Source organism: Hippopotamus amphibius, chromosome 11, assembly GCF_030028045.1.
Source record: "Hippopotamus amphibius kiboko isolate mHipAmp2 chromosome 11, mHipAmp2.hap2, whole genome shotgun sequence".
NCBI lineage: Eukaryota > Metazoa > Chordata > Mammalia > Artiodactyla > Hippopotamidae > Hippopotamus > Hippopotamus amphibius.
Window position 1 is genome coordinate 104,526,277 of NC_080196.1, and position 26,374 is coordinate 104,552,650.

The 26,374-nt window shown below is 34.9% G+C and overlaps 1 protein-coding gene across 2 annotated transcripts in view; it reads left to right on the forward strand.

Annotated features, from left to right (window-relative positions):
* The window catches only part of CDH7 (cadherin 7), a 123,388-nt gene that overhangs the window by 50,284 nt on the left and 46,730 nt on the right, over nt 1-26,374 (forward strand). For both annotated transcript variants that reach the window (XM_057699083.1, XM_057699082.1), the window contains 4 exons: nt 5,755-6,049; nt 9,641-9,760; nt 16,171-16,338; nt 19,406-19,593. In XM_057699083.1, coding sequence (XP_057555066.1) covers nt 5,755-6,049; nt 9,641-9,760; nt 16,171-16,338; nt 19,406-19,593 — 771 coding nt within the window. The remainder of the gene's footprint in view (nt 1-5,754; nt 6,050-9,640; nt 9,761-16,170; nt 16,339-19,405; nt 19,594-26,374) is intronic.

Sequence of the window (26,374 nt, forward strand, 5' to 3'; positions counted from 1 at the left end):
ATTCAAGCAGTTTTATTTCTGCCAAGTACTGTTTAAAACTGCCCTCTAATAATTTTAACCTTGTAAAAGTTTAGTAAAAGTAACCTCATGAGTTCTAACAATCTGTAATATATTTTTAAACTTAAAAAAAATCAAGAATCTGTAATAAGTAAATCAATGGTAGAAAATTTACCTTAGAAATCTTTTGCCTCGTATTTAGTATAAATCATTCTCAGGTGGATTAACATGCTGTTCAAAGGAACATATGTGTACTTTTGTTCAGCCATCACTCCATTTTTGTACACAAATGTACAAAAATAAATGTACATTTTATTCAGATATTCATCATAGCAAAATTGAATATGACACTAATTATTTCCATCATCGTATATAGTCAGTGAGGATCACAGAGGCTTTTGTTTAGTTTTATATTTTTAGTGTCAAAACTTTCATGATAAACATTATCTCTTTCCCAATAGTTTCATCTTATGACTACATTTGTTCTTTTTTGTGACATGAAAATGTAATATGCTTTCAAAGGCAAAACAATTAATAAATACAATCTTGACATTATAGTAATTTATCTTTATGAATTACATCCTACTGCATCATCTCAAGTAGTTGTCACAAGTGTTCAATGAAGTCCAAGTACAGGCTTTTCTATCTCCATTTTATAGAGGAGGGGATCAGGAGAGTAAAGACAAGATCAGCAGTAAGACCAAATAACAAGTAGAATTGAAGATGTTCCTGGAGGGAAGAAAAGTTGGTCAATATTTAGAATCGGTTTTTTTTTTTTTACTTCAGTCTTTGCTAAATTGAGGAATATTCTCCATTTTTCAGACTTTTTAAGATGGATCGCAAGGGCTAGATCAGGTAGTTTATATCAGGCCCTAGTTGATTAAATAAATAAGAAAATTATCGGAACTGCAGTGCATTGGTCTGTTTTTAGTTTTGCTCTTTACAATCGTAAATTGAAAAAGTAAATGGTGGATAAAAGAATTAATCAAGGACATGAGATTCTGCCATCTGAGGACATCCAAGGGTCTATAAAACCCTCTTTAATCACGTGTGTGTGTGTGTGTGTGTGTAGTACTGTATAAGACCTAGGGAAACAGGAATAAGAAAGTGTGTGTCTCTCCAGGGCTCTGTCTCTTGGGGAACACAAAGGTACCAATGAGCAAGTGTTACCCTGGGCATAGAAAACGAGGTGTCTGAACACCACCTCGGTGGTTCAGAGGATTAAGGAGAATAAACCAGAGATATAGGATGTTTTTTGTTTAGTTGGTTTTCTTTTTCATCAATGCTATTAAAACATAAAAGGATAGAAATTGAAATAAAACGAGCCCTCTGGTTTTACAAAGTGGATTATAAATTTACTAAATTTACTACAACACATTGTTTATTGAGAATGTGGAGTATGGTGATAAAAAGAACCTAGCTCTTAAGGAGTTTATACATTAAAGGTGGGATTGGGTAGGAAAACAACTAACCAGATTTTCAATATAAAGCAGAATTAAAGGTATTTGGGCATAGAAATTCAAACAATAGGATTGTTAAGGCTTCAGTAAAAGGGAACTTGGATTAAGTAGAGTTGGTTGTCAGTTGGTGGGTAAGATGATGGAGGGCACGTCTGTAAAAGAATGGAGGTGCTTGCTCTGCTCCGGTGTGGTAACTAGTCCCATGTGCCTGGGATGTAGAAGGCCCTCTGGGATGTGATGGGAAGGAGAGACTGGGGAGACGGCACACGGCCACATGGAGCTGCGTGCTTAGGTTTAGATTAAACCCAGAGAGCATGGGGAGCAATTAAATGTATCTGATGAGGGGTGTGACACAACTCAGTGTGTGTGTTAGGGAGATCATTTCTGGCATGCACTGTAACAGCCTGGATGATGTGAGGTTTTTTTGTTTGTTTTAAATTTATTTATTTATTGGCTGTGTTGGGTCTTCGTCACTGCACGCAGGCTTCTCATTGCAGTGGCTTCTCTTGTTGCCAAGCATGGGCTGTAGGCTCATGGGCTTCAGTGTGGCACATGGACTCAGTAGTTGTGGCTCACGGGCTCTAGAGCTCAGGCTCAGTAGTTGTGGTGCACGGGCTTAGTTGCTCTGTGGCATGTGGGATCTTCCCGGACCTGGGATCAAACTCATGTCCCCTGCATTGGCAGGTGAATTCTTAACCATTGGGCCACCAGGGAAGTTGATATGTTAGAGGTAATGAGTGTGTATTCCTTCAAATGGGGGATGATGGAGCCTTAATGGATTATCACACAGTTTGTACTTCAGGTGCGTGTGAAGTGTGCTGTGCATCCTGGCCTGTGTAGGTTATGACTGAGTCCAGTAACTTCATGTTTCTTCCATTGTTACCGTACACAGTGCTGACATAGTGACATTGGATTCGTATAATACTTGCATCTCCCTACTTATTCTTTCTCCTTATTGTGAGCTGGACTCAGCTAAGAGGTCTATGCTCCTTGCTGTTTGTGCTCATTTGCCAATATATATATTTAATGTAAATGTTTACTTTGGAGTCACAACAAATATTTTGGAAAGGATTTAGGGACACAGACAGTAAAAGTAAGTTTAGTGATTAATCAAGATTTTGTTATTGTTTAGATGAATCACAAGATCATGTTTACAAGGATATTGGCAAGTGAAATAGACATAACATCATGAGTTCTACTCTGCTTCAAATAGAATGCAAATCTCTGTTTTTTATTGTGTATTTCATTTATTGCTTATTTGTTCACTTACCATATTATGGGAACATAGAATTTTTTTTTTTTTTTTTTTACTGGTCAGAGGTTTTCAGTGTGGAAAGTCCTATCTATCCATAATCATCATTTACAAAGACTGTGTGTGAGTGTACCTGTGTTTGTGTGTGTTTGTTGGGGGAAGGGCTATGTAGACACGTGTCTTAACTTAAGAATGCCATTCAGTCCTTCTACACTTGCAGCATTTTCTTTGCTGAGCATGCTTTTTCAGCACGAAAGGATAGTAGTTTTTTTCTAACAACGTGGGTTTCACTCCACCTATTAAGGTTAGGGTAGTGGGCATAGCCTCACAGATTCAATGTCTTGAATCATCAGATAATTACATATCCATCTTAACATAATTAAGATGACCATCAGAGTTGGTCATCCACTTTCAACTGCGAATGCTTCCACTAACCTTGCAAGGACACTGAGTTGAGACTCACGACAATTTTCTGTTTATGAATTTTGGCAGTGGTTACAAGCCTAGTGGTGGTCCCACGTGGGAGAAAAGTGTCAGTGATGGGGAGGGTGGTAGATTTTGGGGCTCCTGCAATAGATATATGTGTGTGTGTCTTTGTGTGTGTGTGTCTGTGTATGTGTGGGGGGTGATGGTGCTGGTGGTGGCAGTTAGAGGTGGAAGAGAAGAATTCTGATCCTTGAATGATTGGAAAAACAAGCAATATGAACCTTTTTTTTTTTTTTTTTTAACCTTTCAGCTCTTATGCTCTCAGTAATGGAGAACAACTAAGATACCACATAATGTCAGATATGTCATCAGAGCTCAGATTGAAGATGGGTCAGGATTTCATGTGTATTTTGTATTGAGAGGAATGCACCTTCTTTCCCTTACCTGAGCACCCCAGGGACACGTTGTATCCCCATGCTGTGAAGACAGCAATCAGTTGACAGGAATTAGTTAAATGAATCATAAGGGCTGGTCCCATAAATGGGAGCCCCCCATGATATTTAGAGAGATAGAAAACCTTTGATTAAAGACACAGCCTGTGTATAACTTCTTTATTTCTGTGATCATCAAGGGCAAGGAGGGGTTGGGAGAATGACGGTGAGACATGTGTGTAGGGGGGACTGCTTGAGGTTTTAGCTGCTTAAAAATAACTTATTTTCACCTATCATCTGCATTTGTCCCTGCACTCAAGTTTTTGCTCTGTGTTGTTGAATGTGGTTTATTGCTGTCCTGTGATGTCAAGAAAGGTCCCTAATGGCACGTTGTAAAATGTGTTAATGGAAGCCCCTGGAAGCACTGACTGTCTTTGAGATTTGGGGAATGATCAGGTGGGGGCAGTTGCCTGTACCCTTCTGCCCTGAGTTGTCCATTAATGTGAGCAGCTTTAATGTCCTCACCTCACAGGACACAGCTCCTCCCCCAGAGGCAGGATCCCCATTGTAGGGAGTGGAGGATGGGCTTTCTGCCAGCCTAATGGTTTTCATACTCCTGGCTCTGCCACAGAGACCTGGCAGCATGACCAAGGCAAGGTACTTTCTCTACCTCAGTTTCCTCATCTGTTAAAGGAATAATAAGTCAGTCAATGTGAGCATGAAATGAGTTACTATGTAGAGAACATTAACAGTAGTTCCTGGCACATGGGAAGTGCTCAGTAATTCAAACTATAGTAATTCTTAGCTTGCCACATCTTAAATGAGAGGGAGATATATATGTAATAGTCACCCTGAGAATGACTTAAGAAAATTAAATAATTCATTATATTTCAAGAACACAACTTCTCCATATGCTAGATAATCATGCTGCAGAGTGATTCACTAGCTAATTCCACACTGAACAAAGCTAAATTAAAACTTGTGCCAGAAATTAATTTTTTTGTATCATTTCATCCTGACTGAAAACTACAGAAACTAAAGGATAAATCAGGTATTTAAATATTCCGAAGCTGACTATAAACACAGCTGTTACAGTGCAATGGAAGAATCACTTAGAGAAATTCATGGTACAAAAGCGGTATCCTCAACAGCTGAGGATGGAAATGGACTGGGCATCCACGTGCCTAAGTTTCCCATATTTTATTTTATTTTTGCACCTTGTCACTTAAAGGTAGTTCTGCAGGGCAGTGAACAGCCTTGTTATTTGGTAAACTGGGTTTTTGCGTTTGTACTAATTGCAGTCCAGAATCACGGCAGTTATAGAGGATGAAAGATTGTTGAAATTACAGATGGAGTGCTGTATTTCTCAGGTTATGAAGTTCAGGGAAATATGTAATTATTTCTGAGTGTCCTCAGGTTCCTCTGTTCAACATAATGTTCTGACATACAGAAGGGACAGTTCCAGATATGAAATGCAAATCAGTAGGTGCTGCCCCTGCAGCCGAAGCCGGGGTTAATCATGCAAATCTAATGCAGTTCTTGGTATTTCAAGAAAGGTTTTAGTTGAAGTCTTAGGCACATATTGATTTAGAATTCCTACTTCAGAGAGCAGTGTAATATTTTTTCAGCTTCAAATTTTAAAATATAGAACAGGATTTGGAGACCAATTTAGTGACTGGACATCCATCCATACTTAATAATCCTGAAGAGTTGTGGGGGTGGGAGGGACAGATACCCTTAAAGGATGTGGCGGTTTCTAAGCATATTAAAAAATATATTAGATCTAAATTTACAGATGTTCTATAGCAAGTCCCTTTGCTTGGAATACGATCAAATTGACCAATTATACATGTTTACTGAATGTCTGCTCTGGTCAAAGAAGATGACTAAACCTGGCAAGGACAGACCAAATCAAAAATAACACTACAACAAGTTCCTAACTTTGGGAATGATGTAAAATTCCTTTGGAAATGAGACTGTGTACGGAAGAAATGAAATTGTCTCATTCACAAGGGCAAGCTGACACATTCTAATAGCCTTTTCCACTGTGCACAGTACGCATCAGCTTATCTTTCCAAGAACAATAAAATTTCATGTGCTGCTGCCTGACGTAAGAATTATTTTTACGTATCTCCGTATCGCTGACTCTCTTGTAAGTTAATCTCATCTCACATGAATTTTTCACCAGCTTCACTCTGATGTTGATAAAGGAGATGGTTCCATCAAATACATCTTGTCAGGCGAAGGGGCAAGTTCCATTTTCATTATTGATGAGAACACTGGCGATATTCACGCCACCAAGAGGCTGGACCGCGAGGAGCAGGCCTACTACACCCTGCGAGCCCAAGCGCTGGACCGCCTCACCAACAGGCCTGTGGAACCCGAGTCCGAGTTTGTCATCAAGATTCAGGACATCAATGACAATGAACCCAAATTCCTGGATGGCCCGTATACTGCAGGAGTTCCCGAAATGTCTCCTGTGGGTAAGTAAGGAGCAAGTTGGTCTTGCCCTGTCTGATTTTAGGAGGTTTGTATTTAAAATTAAATCATCATAAATACTGGGGAAAAATCACATTAGTATTTGTATAGAAATTGCTATTTAGGGTGAGGGGATGTTTGAGACATGTTAGTACCCAGTATCCAAATTCTATTTTTTGACACCGTTATTTTATTTTTATGGAAAATTAGGAAGTTCTTCCTTTTACACAGATGTCTCAGTGTCTTCAAGAAATTACATAGGTCTTACCATCCTTTTTTAATTTTATATTTAAAATTAAAAAAATGATTCAAATTATGCCTAAGAAGTAAAAAAAAAAAAAAAAATCATTCAGACATAGCCCTGTGATGATCTATTACTTTTATTTCTCCCCGTGTTAGGATAATAATTCACTATTTTAAGCATCTCTTTGGGGCCAGGGTATCAGGCAGGCCGTCAATGTAGCCAGGCTAACATTTGGATCAGCTGGTCTATTTGCTTGTTGAGTACACTTGAACCCATAAATGTCCATCCACCTGACATCACTAATCTTTTTGTAATTTCTCCAGAAATTTAAATGAATGAAAATTTATACTGAATTTATAATGATAAGTGATATTCAGTGTGCGATGTATAAAAAAACAAGGCTGTTTTACTCAAAGGCCTTTTGACATTGCCCCATTACTGGAAAAATAGAAAGTATATTACCTTTAGTATATACTGTATTTCAAATTCTATTAAACTCTCTTTTAAATTCCACTTATTAGGTGTTCTTTGGAATAGTTTTCAGCCAGTAGGTAATTTAGGTATGGATGATTTTACAAAATAATAAAAAAAATTATGAGGCTGAAATAGAGACCCGTTGATTTATGTATTTTATTTCCTGTTGTTTATAGTATTGAAGGAAATTGAACTTGTTTTTTAACACCTATTTCCACTCAAGTCTTTAACTTAAAAATTTTACCCAGTGTGATTTGTTTTACTTGACTGATTGGTTGTGATCTGTTTTACTTTAAATAAAAGTCATTGCATTCGCTCCAGCTTTTGATCCATACATCTGCTATGCAGGGGAGTTGGAATTGCAAAGATGTGTATTATATGTGTCCTTTAGGGGAATCACAATTTAGTGACCCTAAATTTCTGTTCCTATCGCACTGGAGATGGAACATTATTTTGGGACTATGGCTCTAGCTGCTAAAGAAATACGAACTGAAAATGAGCCCGAGGAATCGATGCTTGTGGTCAGGAAACGTTCTGTACTGCCGTGGCAGCATCTCACTGTAATTATCTTCTATGTAAACATTTCTTTGACCAAACAGGCTTGTTCACGCTTTCTCAATACAGCCCACACCTTCAGAGTGCTTCCTGCTGCTCGTTTAATGACAAAAACAAAAACAACAACGATGACAACAGCAACAACAAGATTTGGGAGGTTTTAGAGAAAAGTGAAGGCATGTCCTCCCCAAAGTAGTAATGTTTAGAAAAACAAGAGGTTTTGAGGTGTGTTTAAGCAATTCAGTTCAACGCCATAATTCTCCTGGGCATTTTGGGCAGTCTTCATGGGCTTGCTAAGGTTTTTCTTTCCTAGGTAGAACTCAGCAGTGCAAACTGGATTAATGTGAGCTTTTTGTCCTAGAGGCTGAATAATGCACTGTAATTTTGGTTCCAGTGGTGCCACTCTGATATCAAACAAGCATGATTATTATGTGCACATGTAAATTATTTTAGTTGTTTTGATTGATTTCAGCAGGTTCAGAACTTTTTAGAAAATGATTTTTTAATGTCTTCAGGATTTACTTGACACTAGTTGAGATCACTTGGTTAATATCAAAATTGGAGCCTAAGAACAATAAATGTCTATGTAAAATATATCCTATGGATTTATAGTAAGTCAGTTTATCAGTGTTTAATTCTAACCAGTTATAATAGCCACTGAATAGTATGGTATATACAACACAAGGTTTCAGTATTTATTATTATTCAGGCCTTTTTTTTTAAATTGAGACTTAACGAATTATGAGATTTGAAATACACTCATAAACCCCTGAAATCGCTTATTTGTTGCCCAGAAGAGCATAGATAAGCATGAGAATATAGCGTGTCTGTGTGTGTGTGTGTGTCTGTGTGCGTGTGTATGTATAGCAAATTATTTAACGAACACTTCAGAAAAAAATTTACACAGCCAAATTTACTGAAGTATAGTTTTAATTATTTTATTTGTTTCAAGCTGTTTTCTTTTCCAGTGAAGTAGGAAATCAGTACTTAACTGTCTCACCAGAATAAATATTGCTGTAAAGATGGTGCATTATAGAGGAAGTAGAGAACATCAAAGTCATTGATTCTAACATTTTAAAATAGTAAAAATCTAATTGTTAAAAAGATTTTAAAATATACATCATTCACTGTTTGGTCCTACCAAGCATCCCTGGGGCACAATCTCCTAAGTCTATCAAATAAAAAAAATACATCTTCAGAATTTAAAAAATGGTCGTGTGTGTGTATGTATGTATTTTCACAATATCCACTCAACCTGAAATAAAATGGAATTGGTAAGGGAAGTCATAATGTGGACAAAAGAACAGATTTATAATAAGATGGGCATTAATGACCTATTTAAGGCATTTAGAAAGGGAGATCTACATAGGAATATATCTAAAAGAGATGTTAGACTAAAAAATGCCATATTTTCAAGAATTTATTAGAAACGAACTTGAACCTTAAAAGAATACAGAAAGTAATTTGTCCCCATCAGCTAGGACATAAATGATAAAATAGCATGTGCTTAGATATTAAACTAAGCAAATGTGAGTAGCTAATATTGTTAAGATGATATTCCAAATGGAATTAACACACTAAATACTTTCCATATAGAGTAAGTGAATGCATAGTAAAAGGAAGAAACAATATGACATCTTATCATATGAAGTGTAGAAAAGCAACCAACGTTGCGATTTTTCAAGTTGCCATGCTTTTTCTCCTTTGGGAGGCTTTGGTTTAAACATTCATTTCATGCTTTTGTGTTTAAATCAATTAGTGAAAACAAATAAAAGATAAAACTACTACAGAAGAGCTAGAGTAGCCACTTAATATCCAGTTAAATGTATCAATCTAATATTTTTTATTCTGCTAATGAAGTTTCATTTTCTGTCTGGCTTTACTTTGCTTCAGCAGTGAGGTTGCCTCGATGATTTTAGTGTTAAGATGCTAGTATCTGTCATGCTGCCTTCTAGACAGTGATGGAGACTTACAGAGATTGTGTTTGATAAAAACTTATTACCCGACCCTGATGGATAAGGTGCCTAAAATTTGAGTCCCATCCTATTCTGAGTATATATCCCTGCCTAGCTTGCATCATCAGTCTTATTTTTTTGCCAACATATTTTCACGTCCCTTAAATATTTCTGAGGGATTAATTATCATTTATCATCTTTTGGGGTTTGTCTCAGGCAAAAAAAATATCAATTTTTCATACACCTTAGAATAAGAAAAGTGAAAAATGAAAAACAAATCTAATGTCGAATCTTTAGCATTTTGTGAGTTCTTATGTTTTGTGGCATTTGGGAGTTTTTAATTCATTGGTTTTGGGTTTGGCACGTAGGGACCTCAGTGGTACAAGTGACAGCAACGGATGCTGATGATCCTACCTATGGCAACAGCGCCCGAGTGGTCTACAGCATCCTGCAAGGACAGCCGTACTTCTCAGTGGAGCCGAAGACAGGTAAAAATTGACATGTGACTCTCTTTGTGAAGTCATCATTTATATCTTGGCATGGAATTAATAATAGTTATTTTTATTCAGTATAGTTGGAACTGAAACAGACACTCTGTTTTTATCGTGCTTCTCTCAATATGTGTACCGTGGTAGTAAACAGCATATTATTTATAGAGGCATTAGCACATTTTAAGAATATTTTATTACAATTATCTGTATTCCTACCAAAATTAAACAAAATATTAGATATTGAAAAGTATTTCAGCTACTGTCTCTTGACTAGATAAGCAAATGTTGATTATTCACCTCTAGATGTTTTTGCTTTGTTTTCTCTAATTAATTCACATAGGAATGACACAGTAAAATTTAAACCTGAAGCAAACTCTCCCTGACATGCAGTGGAATGTGTGCTAGGTTCCGCCTGTCCTTCCAGGGGCTGGTTTTCTCAGGGAAATTAGTTGAAACATAACAGTTAGGATGATGAGCTGCTAAATGAAAAACTAAATTAAATGACTTTTTAAATTTTAGAACAAAAAAAAAATGTATGAGTTGCAGAACTGCCTGGATAGAACATGTGGTTGTTTGGCTTGATATTGTTTTGCTTTGAAAATGAAATAGTTTACATTCAGTAAGGCTATAATTTAGAGCACAGTTTTCTTGGTTATAAAGTAATGTTTTATCTATTCTGCTTCTCTGGCTCTGGGTGTGAGCCATCGATCTTCTTCATCACTGTGAAAACCCAAAATTTCTCTATATTTTAATAATTTTGCCTTTCTCTTGGAGAGTAGTTCTTCCTCAAATAGCCAAGTGTATGATTTTGAATATTTGATAGTACTTATGATCCTAGATGAATGCAATTTACCCTGTTTTTTATACTACAAAAAATGGCAGTATTAATTCATTCTCAGATCACTGTTGGTGGGGATAAATATTTTAAATGTCTTGGGAGATTGACAGTTGTAATGTGCAAAAACAGACAGGTAAATTCAATGCTAGCTCAGCATTCATTAGAATTTTCAGAGGCCACATCGCATATTTTATACCAGTGTTGTGATAGTTTGGAAGCCCCTGAAAAGTCTAATAGAGAAGAAATAGTTCTGATTGAGTATTGAAAGAGACGTAAATGAGAGTATCTGACTTATGATCTGAATCCTGTGAATGTACAAGTTGTGCTCGTGGTTGATTGAATGAGAGATCCGAGAACCTAAATTCAGACACCCACCCAGTTCCCTCATATATCTACTCTTTGCAGCCTAGAAAGACATTGACAATTTTCTGACAATTTGCTCACAAATTACACACTTCCTGCATTATATAATCTGTTCAAAAGTAGCATGTACTAATCCCAAGGGTTAAATATTTTGCTGCTACTAATGATTGGCTCGTGATTTTAGCTTTGCCGTAAGATAATAGGTGTTTCATAGGCCCCATGTAGGTAAGACCGCACCTGCTGAGCAGCTGGACAATAGTCTGTGTCATGGCATCACATGATTCGTACTTCAAACTTCATTGTAATTTTCAATCTCAGGGATCACGTGTTACAAGAGAGAAAGTTTCATTTAATTTTGTTTTGGTTAGGGTTTTTCATGCTGTAATCATGGTAATCATTGGACTATTCTTTCTGTAGTCATTAATGCAGAGGTATTCTAGAAATTTGTGTTTTCTCTGCTATCATAATATAGAGAATGCACTCCCCCCCCCAAAAAAGTAATTCTATTTTTCTGACAGAAATGGATGGAAAATTTTCAGTCCTTATGGGCATGAAAAGCTGTATAGACAGTTTGAGGTAGTTTTCCTTAGTTGTGTATAATTCTTACCTATGTGAGAAATAACATTATTTTCCACATCTCCAAATCTGAGGGTTTTTGAGAAGAATGTAAAACTTTTGATGGGAAAAATGCTGAAAATATGTTAAATCAAGATTATGTAAAATAGGCCTAGGAAGTCACTGTTAAATACATCTCTGAAAGTTTAGCTTCTAATTTCTTTTTTAAAAAGGAGTAATATTAATGATAACCATTACTATTTGTAATCACATCATTAATTTAGCCTGGCTAAAATCTCCAAGCACGTATTCCAGAGGGTAAATGTATTTTCTACCTTAATTTCTCCATCCACAAAGCAAGAATGTGACTAGCTGCCAAAAACAATGTTGACAATTCAGCAAGCAAAGAGAAGGGCACTAGAAACAAGATGACGTAGCATTGAAAGGACTATGAAGATTCCCATCACCTATCTTCATAATATCCCCGAATTTACCAGGAGATTGAGGATTATTCTAATGTGTTTATCTAGTCTGTAATCTGCAAGCAGATAGATCTCATTTTTCAATCTATTTCACATACGGCAGGATTGGCTACATAACTTGCTGTTTGAAATGAAAATGCAGGCTTCTTGTTCTAAAACTAGTAGGATTTCAAATGTCATCAGCAGAGCAGAAACCAAACATGGGGCCAGTGTGACTGCACGGACCACAAGGCCATGAAGTTGGCCTTGGAAAATGGAGGGAGTGTTAAATATAATTTGTCATGTAGCAGTTCTTTCTTAAATATAGAGGTGTGACTGCATGGGGCCTGCATTATAGATTACATGCATGCTTGTTCCAGCGTAGTTTTAGGTAAGTAATACGGTCATAACAAAGCCCTCCTCCCAGATACACCCTTCTTGCGCGTTCCATCCTGTGGCATGGCTCACAGTGTGGAGGACCCTCACGCCTGTCAGGGCGTCCTGAGGACATCCCCTCACAGGTAACATGAGTCCCTTCATCAGTGACTCTTTATTTGATGCCAGCTCTGGAATCTTATGATGTTCCAGAAGCTTCCATCTTAACTATTGTTGGCGCTTCTCCCTCGTTTTATTGTCCTATTACATGCTTCACTTAGAGGTAGAGAAACCAAATAATACAAGTCTTAGAAAACTTAGAAAAAAATACAAACTTATTGGGAAGAGATTGATCTGTACATCTAATGAATCTTGAATCCACACGGCATGAATAGCCTGGCCGTGTGTTACCTGACTCATGTGGTTGCCTGGGCTTCTGGGTCTAATCCAGAGCTTGGCTGTGCAGACTGCAGGCCCCCATGATTGTTTGCTTCCCTAAACTGGGGTGGACTTCAGAAATGGCTCTTACCTGTTACATGAAGTACACATACAGATTCTTAAGGAGATTCCATGATAACAGAATATGCTTAAAAAAAAAACCAAAACATTGATGGCTGGTGGGACATTAGAATATCATCTGAAAATTTATTCCCAGACCAAAAACTAAACAGTTGTTGGACACTATCAGTGATAAATTTGTTTCATACACATTACTTTGTGGACATGGATTACAAATAAATGAAAAGTTCTGGGTTACTGAGTCAGATGCTACATCTATAGAAAAATTATTATTCAGAAGGCCTGAAATGTAAGCCATTCTCTTTTTTAAAGAGCTACAGGATATATTCTTCTCATCATAAGTGGCTTAAAATTATTGCTTATTAAATTTAAATATTATTATCTCCCATGAAAACCTCACAGAACTGTAAGGCTATGATTAGACAAGACTGGCCTTTACCACTTCAGAGATATAGTATAAACTCTGTGTGTGTGTGTGTGTGTGTGTGTCTATATAATATACAACAAAATGCAGATTAATCCAATGTATGATAATTCTTTTCCAAATGTAGACAGCTTATATTCAAAAGTAAAAAGCTAGCAAAAGCCACAGAACTAAAAATCTAGTACGTTTGAATGTTCTTATTTAAATTCGGTTCTCTCCTAATTATTTCATTCTTGTAAAAAAATAATAATTGAGGTATTTGGACATTACCTTTGCCACTTGCACTTCTTTGCAAACTTTGTGATGATTTTTGCTTTGGAAGAGTGTTATTTATAGGATCCCTAGTAAAGAGACAATTAGAGGTGTGAAAAATAGGTGAGTAGCTTTGACTACCAGACTTCTCCCCTGATAATTCTATGTTTTCTTTCAAATAACGCCGCTGAGCAAAACCATGAAAAGATGAGGCGGCTGTGTTTTCTTTGCTGATTAGCTGAGATGTTATGGCCCTCCATCATCATAAATGTGCAGGGGTGCAGACTCACACCAATTGATGTTGGAAGGAAAATGAGAGATGAATAGAAATTAAAAATTAAAATCGAGTAAGAAATTTTTCTAGAATTTCATTAATATTTCATCTGTATGAAACACTATTAGTCAAATATTTAAGATTGTCAATGTGCAATGTATAAAAAAGTATTACAAATACAGATGATTAACATCAAAGAAAATAAGGAAGGTGCAGGGGAAGGGAGAGGGAGGGGGTGAGAGAGAGAGAGAGAGAGAGAGAGAGATGTAAGTCCCAGAACTCTTAGACAAAGATTATTTTGCTTGGTAACAGTGTGTCTTACTGAGGTCAGCACTCAGTGTCTTATATATTAGAGTTAAGGGAAGTATTGAAGAACAGACATGAAATATTCATAGAATCATTGTGGCTCTAAGCAGAATGTTTACTTCTCAGACAATTATCAATGAACCAAATGGGTATATGACTATGTTTCTTTTGATTGGCATTGTGATATTTCAGAGATTAACTATAAGCAGTATGTAGATAACCAAAAGAGTTCAGTGAAAGAGTTACAGAGACCTTGTATTGCTGTGCGTGTAGCAAGTGTCCAGTATAGTGTATTAGAATAAGTGATTGTTAAAACAACAGCAATAACAACAAATGGCCTTCTCAAAGAAGTATAATTTAAATGCTTAAAATACTGATATATTGTTGGGGGTGTGTGTGTGTATGTGTGTGTTTGTGTTTGATAGCCACTGCTTAGAATAAAATAGAAATAAGGTTGCTTCAGATGGTGTGAGTGTTAGCTTGTAATCTTGAGAACCAGTTAAACACATTATTTATTCTTAAACTATTGAAAGATTTTCTCATCTCTTCCCCACTCCTAGAGTATTGACGAAACTGTAGAATATTGTGAAGAATAGGACAGGCCTAGCATAGTATAATGTAGGCTTTTAACTTAGGACTGAAATATAACACACACACACCATTTTTACATGTGTCCATTGAAGAATCAGCATTTAAACAGTTTAAATTGTCAGCTTTTTAAAAATGTTTTATAAATTTGGAGGATATAAAAAATTTTTATGCTGAACATGAGGAAAAAAAAAAAGTTTATCCCAATTTGTTTACATTTGTGTTCTCCCAAAGAATCATCCTCTATCAAACAGCCCAGTTTTGCCCTGAGAAGTCCATGATACCAGAGTTCCTGTTCCTCACATCTGAGTCATTGGGAATTTAAATTCTCACTTAAATTCTAAAAGTTAGAATCTGTTTAATAAAATGATTAAACATTTTTCAAACTAAGTCAATAACAGGGTTCCAGGTAGGTAGGTAAGACCTTGTCTTCATTGGAAATGATGAAAGTACAAGAAATGATTAAGTAGGATTCTAGACACCTTATTGTATCTAATTAGCAAAGATGGCCTCATATTGCTAGTTTCAAGATCTGATTAGGGCAGTATTGACTACATATGTTTCCACTTGATTTTATCTCTGTGCATATACTACATATCATATTAAGTATATCATTTTATGTATTTAAATTCTAAATTTAAAATTCTAAATTTAAAAGCTAAATTCTATCTCATAAAGCTACTATTGCCTAATGTATTTATATAATAGTTAGTCTAATATAAAACCACTAATTTAGCACAGCATTGATTATTGAGTCAAGCTTTCCTATCAAGCAGTCAGTTTTTCATACCTCTGAAGTCTTAAAGGCTATCCGTATTAAGTGCAATTGGTTCAAAAGAAACAATAAAACATCAATGTTTTTAGTGTCTTGATTTCCATTAACACAGTCATTTTCATCTTTAGTACTTTTCCTCAGACCTTTAGATACAGCATAAGGTTATCCAGCAGCATAGTTTGGAATGGTGTTTTGTTTATTAAATATAAATAACTCTATTTATAGAATATTTAGTTATTTTGCTGGAAAAGAGTAGCTGGAAGAGAGATAGGGACCATAGCTGAAAAGTTTATGGTGATTTCACATCACTGGGAATTAAGTTGTTGGAGTGAAAGAGAAAAAGAGAGGTTCATTGTCATATACTTGTACAGGCCACTGCCTGTTCTTCTGGAGGAGTACATTTTATTTATTATAAGTTGGTATTTGCTGAATCATACATTTCTGTAAAACCTAAAGATAATCCCCTCTCTCCACTCTTCCACATTACAGCATTTTCTGTGTTTTGTAATATTGTATGTAATTATTATATCCATTTGGCCTTTAATCTGCATTACAATTATTAAAAGTAAAAAAACAAAACTACGAAAGGCAACAACTCAAGAGCCTGTATCAGTGTTCTTCACTAGTATAAATTCAGTGATTCATGATGCATTTTACTGGGATTTGAAATTTTACAGGAGTCATCAAGACCGCCCTTCCAAACATGGATAGAGAGGCTAAAGACCAGTATTTGCTTGTTATTCAGGCAAAGGATATGGTTGGTCAAAACGGAGGACTTTCTGGAACCACGTCCGTCACTGTGACTCTAACTGATGTCAACGATAACCCACCTCGCTTTCCTCGAAGTAAGCTGTTCTGTTGCACATTGCAAGCATGTTTGCTTTCCTTGCCAGATTATAAAAATGTCTTTATAAAGGAGTTTTTCTGGGTACTTCTTAGACAAATAATTATCTTAACTACATTCTTCCCCAGTTTTATAAGAGGGATGGTTTTTAATTCAGTAATATGGAGTAATAAGGGTAGTGGAAACAAATAGAAGCAATTATATCTTTGTATTACTTCTATCTTAAATATAATGTTTTTTCTTGTGTTCGCACTTTGGATACTAGACAGTTATTAACTTTGTTTATGCATTAATCTTCTTATTCAAAGACATGCTATTCTTTACATTCTGTAAGTTATGAGGTTGTTGCCAATTAGTAAGACTGAAATACACCTCATGAATTCTATATGCTAAAAAATATTGCTTTTTTAAAGATAAAAATAAAAGTACTGAGCTTCATTTTTTATTCCACACTTTCTTTTTAAAAACCAGTTCACGTAATTCCTTCTGCTACCTGCCGCATCTTTTTTATGCATACACTCAGTGTTCAAAATCCAAAGAACCAGAAAACCGCATGCCCACAATTTAGTTTCTTTGACCAAAGTGGCTTTTGTTTTAAACAAGTAAAAGCAAAAAATACAAGGGTGAGTCAAAAATTATCCGTACTCTGGTTATATTAAAACTTCTGTTGGCCATACTGTCTTATCAGCACTTTCCGTTCAAGGCTACTGTCTCCCCAGTTACTGCTGTGCAGGTGTGAATGTGTTACATCAGTTCATTTGTAACTGTAGTGCAAGCAAAAATGGATGCCCCACTTGTGATTTGCACAAAAGAAGAGCAGTGTGCAGTGATTCGTTTTTTTGTGGTCTGAGGGTGTACCTGATGCCGTTATTTATCAAAGACTTTGTCCACACACCTCTGCTCACACTGTCGACATTCTGCAAAAATATCATTTTGAGGTGTTAAAGCATCCTCCCTATAGTCCTGATCTTAATCCATCAGACTTTCACTTGTTTAGTCCCCTGAGAGCAGCCCTACGAGGACAAAGATTTACTTCTGATGAAGAAGTGAAGACAGTGGTGCATTTTAGGCTCACAGCTCAGCCTAAAACATTTTTTAATGAGGGAATACGAAAGCTTGTTGACAGATGGACAAAGTGCATTGAAGAGCAAGGAGATTATGTTGAAAAATGATGTATTTGTCTTTTCTAAAAGTTAATTAAAATAAATTCTACAGTCAGAGTGTGGATAATTTTTGACTCACTCTTGTAATTTCCTTAGGTAGAGGTATCCTGATTGTAGAAAAGCATTTCATCTCACTCTCTTTTAGTTACCTTTTTTTTTTCTTTTTTGTAAGTGTGTATGGTATTTCTTTAGAATACTTAAGAAAATAAGGAAATCATACAAACTACAATGTCTTTAAATGCTCATCTGATAGAAATAGGGAACTCAGCTCCCTTACGAACAGACTTAGAAGCAAATAATGTCAAACAAGGGCACTTTCTCTGCAGATACGTCGCTATGTTTTCCTTCAAATACTGCTGCTTTAGATGTTTTATTTTTATTTTATATATTTTTAATATTTATATTGTAGTACAACAGATATTTCAATACGTCCTGGCAAAATAAAGAAAATTACCCTAAGTTTAGCATTAGGGAAAAAAAAACTATCTTTTATTGTGTTCTTGAAGACTTACAATGGCGGAGGAGAGGAGGATTGATGAATAAACAAAACAATTAATGTGATTATGTTTGGCTCATAATAGAATTCGCTGTTTCTCTTTTCTTTAACTACAGTGCTAAGAATTGACATTTAGAATTTTTGTGGTTTCAGCTGTCATGATTTGATAAGATTGAGCACAGGCTTTCTAGCTTATTAGATGCTCTCCTACTTACTAAAGTGAAGGAAAGCCAAAAATATGTCATTAGGTTTTTCTTTACCATTTAGTTACTATTCTAACCTTGATATTTTTGGATTTTCCTAAGGACACTTGTAGATATGTGAAAGGGGTCACTTAAAAATGATAAGTATATGTTGTAATTTTTTAAAATCAGTAACAATTTATAAAATGTAGGAAACTGCAAAAGCAACAATTCTCAGCCTAGAATGTAGTCCCTTCATATGGATACATTTTCCTTTCTCTGTTTCTCTCAAAAAGAATCCTTTCTTTTCTCTTCATAAGAAAGTACAAATGCACCAGAGTTAGCGGCCAAACGGAAACAGAAAAGGGTGGAGGAAGCAAGAAACAGTAGATGATTAGAAGAAAACAGAGAAGGGGGGTGTTTCCTAGTTTCAAAGGGATGGTTCATGTATTTCACCTGCCTCCCAAACTAGTTTTTTTTTTTTTTTTTTTTTTGAGTTGAAGGATAGTGAAGAGTTTTTACAAAAGAAAGTTTAAAGAAGTTATTCTTTCTTTTTTTGCTTCTCTTTCCTCCTGTGCAAATAACGTTGCTTCTGCTCTTGTACCGTTGTGCCCCAAATCAGTTCTACATCCAACTCACACAAATAATTCTTAATCTCGGTACATTTATAAGCTAAAAGAAGATTAATATTGACTTTCATCAACTTCCTTGTCCAGTTTTCTGAAACTTTTTCAGCAAAAGATACTATTACGGAAATTCCAGCATTAAATAATCAGAACTATTTAGACTTGGTTTTTTGCCCATTTGAGGCCTGAGCTATACTATTTGAATTTTTAAATGTTCAATATTTATATTATATTAATTAATTGCATTTTAATTCTTTATAGTCAATACTCAGTGTTGTCTATTTATAAGTATTTGAAATTTATATTTGTTTTTAAAAGCATATTTCTTAGCGCTAGACACACAGGAATGGAGACTTTCCTCATTCCTTTCCCCAGGCCATCTGTTTCTGGTTTTACTTATTATTATCTAATTATTTCCATGAAATTTCTTGAGGCTGTGTGAAATTTGTCATTTGTCTCACAATGCTTTGTTATCTTCTTTATCAAAAAATAAAAACAAATTAAGCAAAGGTGGTGCAAGATAGCCAAATAATTAAATTTTTATTGGTGAGTTTGGTGTAAGGTTTCATTCATTTTTCATTTCTTGTTTTTAACTTCACAGGGTCATACCAGTATAACGTCCCAGAATCATTGCCGGTGGCCTCCGTCGTGGCCAGACTTAAAGCTGCTGATGCAGATGTAGGCGCTAATGCTGAGATGGAATACAGAATCGTGGACGGCGATGGATTAGGGATTTTCAAGATTGCTGTTGACAGAGATACACAGGAAGGAATCATTACGATACAGAAGGTAATATTTTCTTTATTTTTATTTCCTGCAAAAGTAATATCATAGAGATTACTGAGAAGCCTTGTCTGCTCTGATGGAAGAATATGTTAATACTTGGCATTTATTTTCAAGTGTCAGGATTGTAGAGAAAACTGAGTAACATTTGTAATTACACTGTATCAGTTCTCTGAATAAACCCACAGCCCCTATCCATAGCTCTGTAACAGAAAGGCATGCTGCAGATGGGCTGTTTTAAATGACCTGCTTGGAGAGATGGATATTTTTCTTTTTTTTTTTAAATTTATTTTTATTGGAGTATAGTTGCTTTACAGTGTTGTGTTAGTTTGTGCTGTACAACAAAGTGAATGAGCTATATGTGTACATATATCCCCTCTTCTTTGGATTTCCTTCCCATTTAGGTCACCACAGAGCATTGAGTAGAGTTCCCTGTGCTGTACAGTCAGTTCTCATTAGTTATCTATTTTATACATAGTAATGTATGCATGTCAATCCTAGTCTCCCAATTCATCCCACCCTCCCCAAATATTCTTCTTTGTTGACTATTTTAGTAATGAAACCCTGAAATCAACCAAAGCCTTTGTAAGCAGCTAGACAAGCACTTCACATACATGAAAATAATGTAAATAAACTTGGAAACTGAAATGTTGGAGACTAGCTACATTATCAGCCATTCCTTTTTAATATTTATACTGACTGAAGTATTTAAAAATTTCTTACAAACAGAGCATGGAAAGTTGTGAAGCTTATCACAATCCCTTAACAATAAGTGCAAAGGAGATTTAAAAAAATCTTTATAATCCAAAATAAAGACTATTTGCCAAATTAGCTACCAACACTGATTAGATATGAGAAAAAATGAGCTGTTAACACTTTCTGATCTGTATGAATGTGATCCTTGACAAATGTTAAATTAAAAAAAGTCAAAAGGAATTGTTCCAGAATATAGTCTTATTTTCTCAAATGTTTGAAACACCAAAAATTAAAACATATATGAAAATGACCACACTCAAGATACTGGAATTTTATGCTGGTGTGACAATCCAGGTGTATAACTCTGTAACAAACACTCCTCAATAATTAACACACATCAATAAAGAAAGTTATATTTTACTTGTTATAGGAAAACATATGTTTGATTTCGGGCCAATGGGCAAAACATTTCTGCAGTTATTTCCAGTGGACAGCTGCTGTTTTAGCTCAGCTGATGACAATCTGTGTAAAAAAGTTTTAATAAGTAGGATAGGCCAACTGTTGGCAAAATGTTTTGTTTTGTTGTCTAAAATAAAAGGAACGCACTGAGGTGCAGTGCTGCTTAAAGATTTCAAAGATTCATCTGAAATCAGTCTGTTCATATTCAAGATGTTTTAAATATATATTGAAATTATTGTACTGAACACATATTTCATGTATGATAATGAGATAGCATAAATCATTGAAGAAATATATAAATACAAATGTATATGTATTTGGCATGAGATATTTGATTCAGTAATAGAAAAAATTTTATACTCCATTCCTTGATATTATTTCTAGAAGTTTTAGAGAATTGTTTAAAAAAAAAACTAAGAAAACCAGATAAAAATGCATTTAATCTCACAGCATAAAACTCGTGAAGAAAACTACAAGGTAAAAATTAATGATAACTTACAATGATATAAAGGTAACAAATGTTACTACTGTTCTAGGTAGTAGGATTTATTTAGATATTATTTTTATAATATCTGCTAGGATTTATTTTGATTATTTAAAGGCTTCTTCTCAACATGTCATGAAGGTATTATTAAGTACAGTGAACATATGCAATCATTATAAAATGTCCAGCAAAAGAAAAAATGGTTAAATATGATATTTCCAAATTTTAGAATCTGTACATCATCAAAATGATGTGGTGACAGTGTCTTAGCATGTTAACTAATATGGGAAATTATTATATAAAATATTACATTAAAAAAAGCAGTATCCAAAATTTTATAAGCCCTTTGTTTCAAATTTCATTTATATAGAATAAAATATTGCAGGAAAATGTTAAAATGTTAACAATAATTGTTTCTGGATCCTCACTGTTTTTCAGTATGTAATATGTATTGGTATTGTTATAATTACAATGTTGTTAGATTCATGAGAATATTATTAAATGGCCAAACCAAAACATATTTCATTAACAGCACTTTGCTATCTACTTTTAGTATTGATGGAAACTCTTGTCCGAATGCAGAAATATGTTACAGAGATGTCAGTCAGTGGACTGAAAGTTAGTGTGTTGTTGAAGCTCTCCCAGGTATTAAAAAAAAGACATTGTCCTCTGTCTAATGAATTAAGATTTGAAAACATTCCAAATCCTATGAGCATTTCGATTAATGGATTTTTTCTTTATGATAGTAGAGATTTTCTACCCATGCATAGCCAAATGACTGATGTTTTGTGCCTAACAAATGCTAAATATTGGTAATTAAAGATTTATCAGTCTGTCATTATATGAGAAGTTAGCTAAATATTTTAGTAATTTCTTATGCTAAATATGAGATCAAAATTGTGTCATTTTCAGTTTAAATTATTGATAACTAAAAATAAGTTATTTTCTCCATTGGCTTCTAATAGATGAATACTATCTAATTTTTATTGTTTCTCCTTTGTTTTCATATATAATGTCAATGATTGGATAATTAAGCACATTGAGGATAATCTTGAGCAACAATGATGGTGGAAAATTTTATAATTTTACTGTTGTGGTGTAAATAACCAGTAAAATATTTAATATTTAAGAGAATCTTGTTCATTTTCAACTCTATAAAATATGGAACCAAATCGGTCATTTAGCTATCAAGGGCCAAAAAATCATATTTAGGTTAAATGCAGAGCTTCTTTAAAAAAAATCCCTTGAAAACCCAGCCATTGACTGCTAACTTGATTTTATATATTATTTGGAGTCTACTAGAATACTATTTATAGAAACATTAATTTAGACTAAGAAATGGGTACTGGTTTATTGCTTTTAAGATGACTGCTTACGTTTGCTCTAACTTTACTAATGTGGAAGATTGATTTGATGTTTAAGTTTATCCTCATGTGCAGGATATGTTTACCGCATTGGGACAGAACCATTAGGTTCAGAAAGCAAAATAATCTATAGTAACAGATAACATGAGACTAAGCAGTTTAGTTCTGTAAAACTGTAATGATTATTAAGTCAATAGAATGCCGGTGTATTAAGACAGGATATCTGAAACCTCGTTATTTGAAAAAGGTAAAATTTAAATAGACCAAAGATGTTTGTCATGTGCAGATAATATCTACATAGAAATACGTGAAGATAACATCTCTTAGTTTTCTTCACGCTAAAAATCTTCAGCGTTAGCAAATGTTGCTTCACGGTTTCCGCCTACCCTCTTTCTCCACACAGTTCTGTGTAAATAATAGATATCAAGGTAATTACCTGGTATACATCAGCCTAATTTTTATTTCCAAAGCTCCCTCCTCTTACAAACTCCATTTTAAAAATTATAATTTTGTATTGTCTGCTAATATATTGCAATGCCTAACCAACCCAACACAGAGTTTTTACCAATATTGAATTAAAAAATGGCTCCTTGAACATTTGGTTGAAAATAGCGGAAATGATATATTTACTTTGCCGTTCAAGCCTAGCGATTTGTGAATTTTTTTCACTTGAAAAAATTGTGTATGTTATTGTAGATTAATCTAGTTTTTAGATGAAAAATTCCTGTTACTTCATAATTTTTTTAAAATTTTTAAGCATTTTATTTATTTAAAAATGTGATTCACATTTTATGTGCAGTGACTGCACTTGGCACTGTACCTTACTGTTAGTTGTGCATTCATCCAGGGCTTCAATCAGGCTCATATTCCAACTCCTTACATGGACATCTAAGAACTAGTTTTAGACCCTAGAGTTATTTAGACTTATATTCACCAGATACATATCCCATTATTCTTAGTTTTACTCAAAGATCTAGAGTAGACACTAAGCCACTTATAATTCCTAGAAGCAACATAAATTTTCTTGTAGGTCTTCAAACATTCCCTCCCCTTGTAGGACTCTCCTATGTTCCACTCCCATGCCCATCTTCTTTTACACATCTTTTAGGACTGGAAAATTTCTCCCCTTCTTCCTTCTTTAAACCAAATAGGTAAATGGGGGAATAAAATTGTCTATACCACAATTTGTTTTTCTTATTCAGGGAAGGGTGTGTGTGCATGCGTGTGTTTCCCTTCAGTATTGGGAGCTGGTCTACCATGGTTTTTGCATAGACTTAGCCGTGACTACAATAATTTGGGTAAAAATCCAAGTCTCTGTAGAAGTGCCCAAGAGAGCCAGCCCCCATCTGCCAGCCAACTGGTCAGTCCCACCCAGTCTCTCAAAGATTTGAACGTGGCCTGAGGAAGGACTTGCATGGTGGATGGATAATGCTGTTCCCCAGGTAGACAGGCAAGGGGAGACTTTGTTATGGAGGTATCTGCCTGCGCAAAGCTTCGTCATATGAGGTAGATGTTAAGCTCAGAGAACTAGAAATTGGGCAGTTTTCCTGGAGTACAGTGTAGAAGGGGATACTGGTACCAGATGAGGCGGTGTAAGTGAAAGTGCTTCTTGATGCCTCCTTTCCAAGGCCGCTGTTACATACATGTACAGCACTTTGCAAATAAAAGTGGATTACAAATAATAGATGTTAAAAGCTATTTTACTTTCAGCTACAATAAAATATGCTATGGAGTAGAAAATTATATTTTCTAATTTCTCTTGAACCCTTGTTGTTGGAACTGTGATAATTCTAATGCAAAGCATTTCTTTTCAAAGCACTGAATTATAATGATATTTATTTAAACATTTATTTAAAATGTTATCACTTTCCTGGCCACAGTCAAGTAGCACACCTTCTTTTTTTTATTATTGTTAAGTTTTAAAGCCTTAAAGTCTTTTCTAGTTTCCTTTCTTGTCCCTCTTTGATCCGTAATAGATCTTGTCTCTTTGTTTTATTGTTTTCATTTTTTTCCCTTCCCTTTGGCATTACCCTAAGTTTGGTTATCATTGCTTCACTTCAAAACTATTTCTGTTGTTCCTGAGCTTACAGCCTCAACTCTACCTTTTTAATTCTTAAATCTATGCTTTTTAAAAAATTGCTGTTCAAAATTCAACACTATTTTATTTTTATTATTCCAACTAGTTTGAAAAGAAACTACCTTATACTAAGGGATTAAGACAGAGTGATACCACAAATTGAAAAGAAGTGGTAAAATAATCATTAATGAGGTTATAGATTTAGAAAATTCTAAAATAATTCATTGAAAAATTATTAAAATTAATGAGGACTTTCAATAATGAGAACTACAAAAGTAAGTTACAAATCAATAGCTTCATTATAATAGTTCATGAGAATAAATGTATGAGCTTTTGTCTTCAAGCCAACATTTGGCTTCAACCCAGTAGGAGATGTGTGTGGAATATCCCTCCCTCTTGTCCATATCCCAAAATCCTCCATCTTAAAGCAATGTGGTCTGCTGACCTCACAAAGGCAGTCTTTACTCCCAAATCAAGTGCTTTTCCGTCATGAAGCCAACAGTATCTTGAATCTTAATTTTAAGAGAATGTCTTTGTTTATATCTTTTAAACTACAGTCTCTTTGGAGTGATTTTCTCAGAATGAAGGAAATCTGTTCTTAAGATTTGCTGATTCTCTCTGTCAAAAACTAACAACTGCTTATGGCCTTCAGGGACAGGATTTTTTTTTATCAGTTCTACTTAATCAAGGTGTCAGTAAAATGAGGGTCTGTATTCTATTGCAGGTAAAACATTTCCAGAGACCCCTCAGAGTGAGTAGAGTCTGAGAAAAATATATGCGTCCCATAAATTCAGTATCCTTTTCGTGACTGGATAATAGTAGAATCATCTGTGAAATCTAGACTCAAATAGAGTTTGAGTCACAAAAGCATTCTGACTAAAACCAGGAAATTCTGAAAGAAGACAAATGAAGGCTTCTTGCATTGTTCTCAGAATATTTTAAAATTTTCACTGAGCTAAACAAGAGAATGCTGTGGGCTGTGCATAAAAGTGAACCATTTGTTGATAAGTTTCCCAGGCTCCCCTAACTACAGGAAAACATTTACCACCAGGCACTGCTAGGATGTTGATGAGCTTTTGGTTAAAAACATAAGTGTGCTTGTTCTGATTATTGTGTCTCAGAATATTACTTCACATTTGGATGATAGAGTTCCTGTTTCCATTTAGATAGTCATTTCTATTAGAGTTAGGTTATTTTGTACTTGTGAACCATGCTTGATAATCATCTGAACTTATTTTCTCTCTACTCTATAATAAAACTTCATCCATTGCTTTTTCATAAACAATGCACTGGCATGGTTATAATGAGATTTATTCCAGTTTGAGCAAATTATTATATTTTGAAACATCTACGTATGCTGTGCTTTGCCTAGGGTGGACTTAGGAGCAGGGAAAGAAGAACAGAAAAACAATCTCTCTAAAACATTTTAGAAGAAGAAAAAGTACAGAATTGCAAAAGATTGTCTTCAGTTATGCTGTTATTCCTCCAATACTTATATATAGAAATATAAATTCTGCATATGACCAAATATGCAGAATCCACAAGGCTGAAGATTTGTATAGATATTACCATAGAATTATTTTTTCAGAATTTAATTATCCTTTTTATACATTAAGAGTAGACATGATTATATGTTCCAAGTATTTTAAAAATGATAAAAAAACCACAGTGTTAAACAGTGAAAGCGAAGTACAATGTATTTCTGTG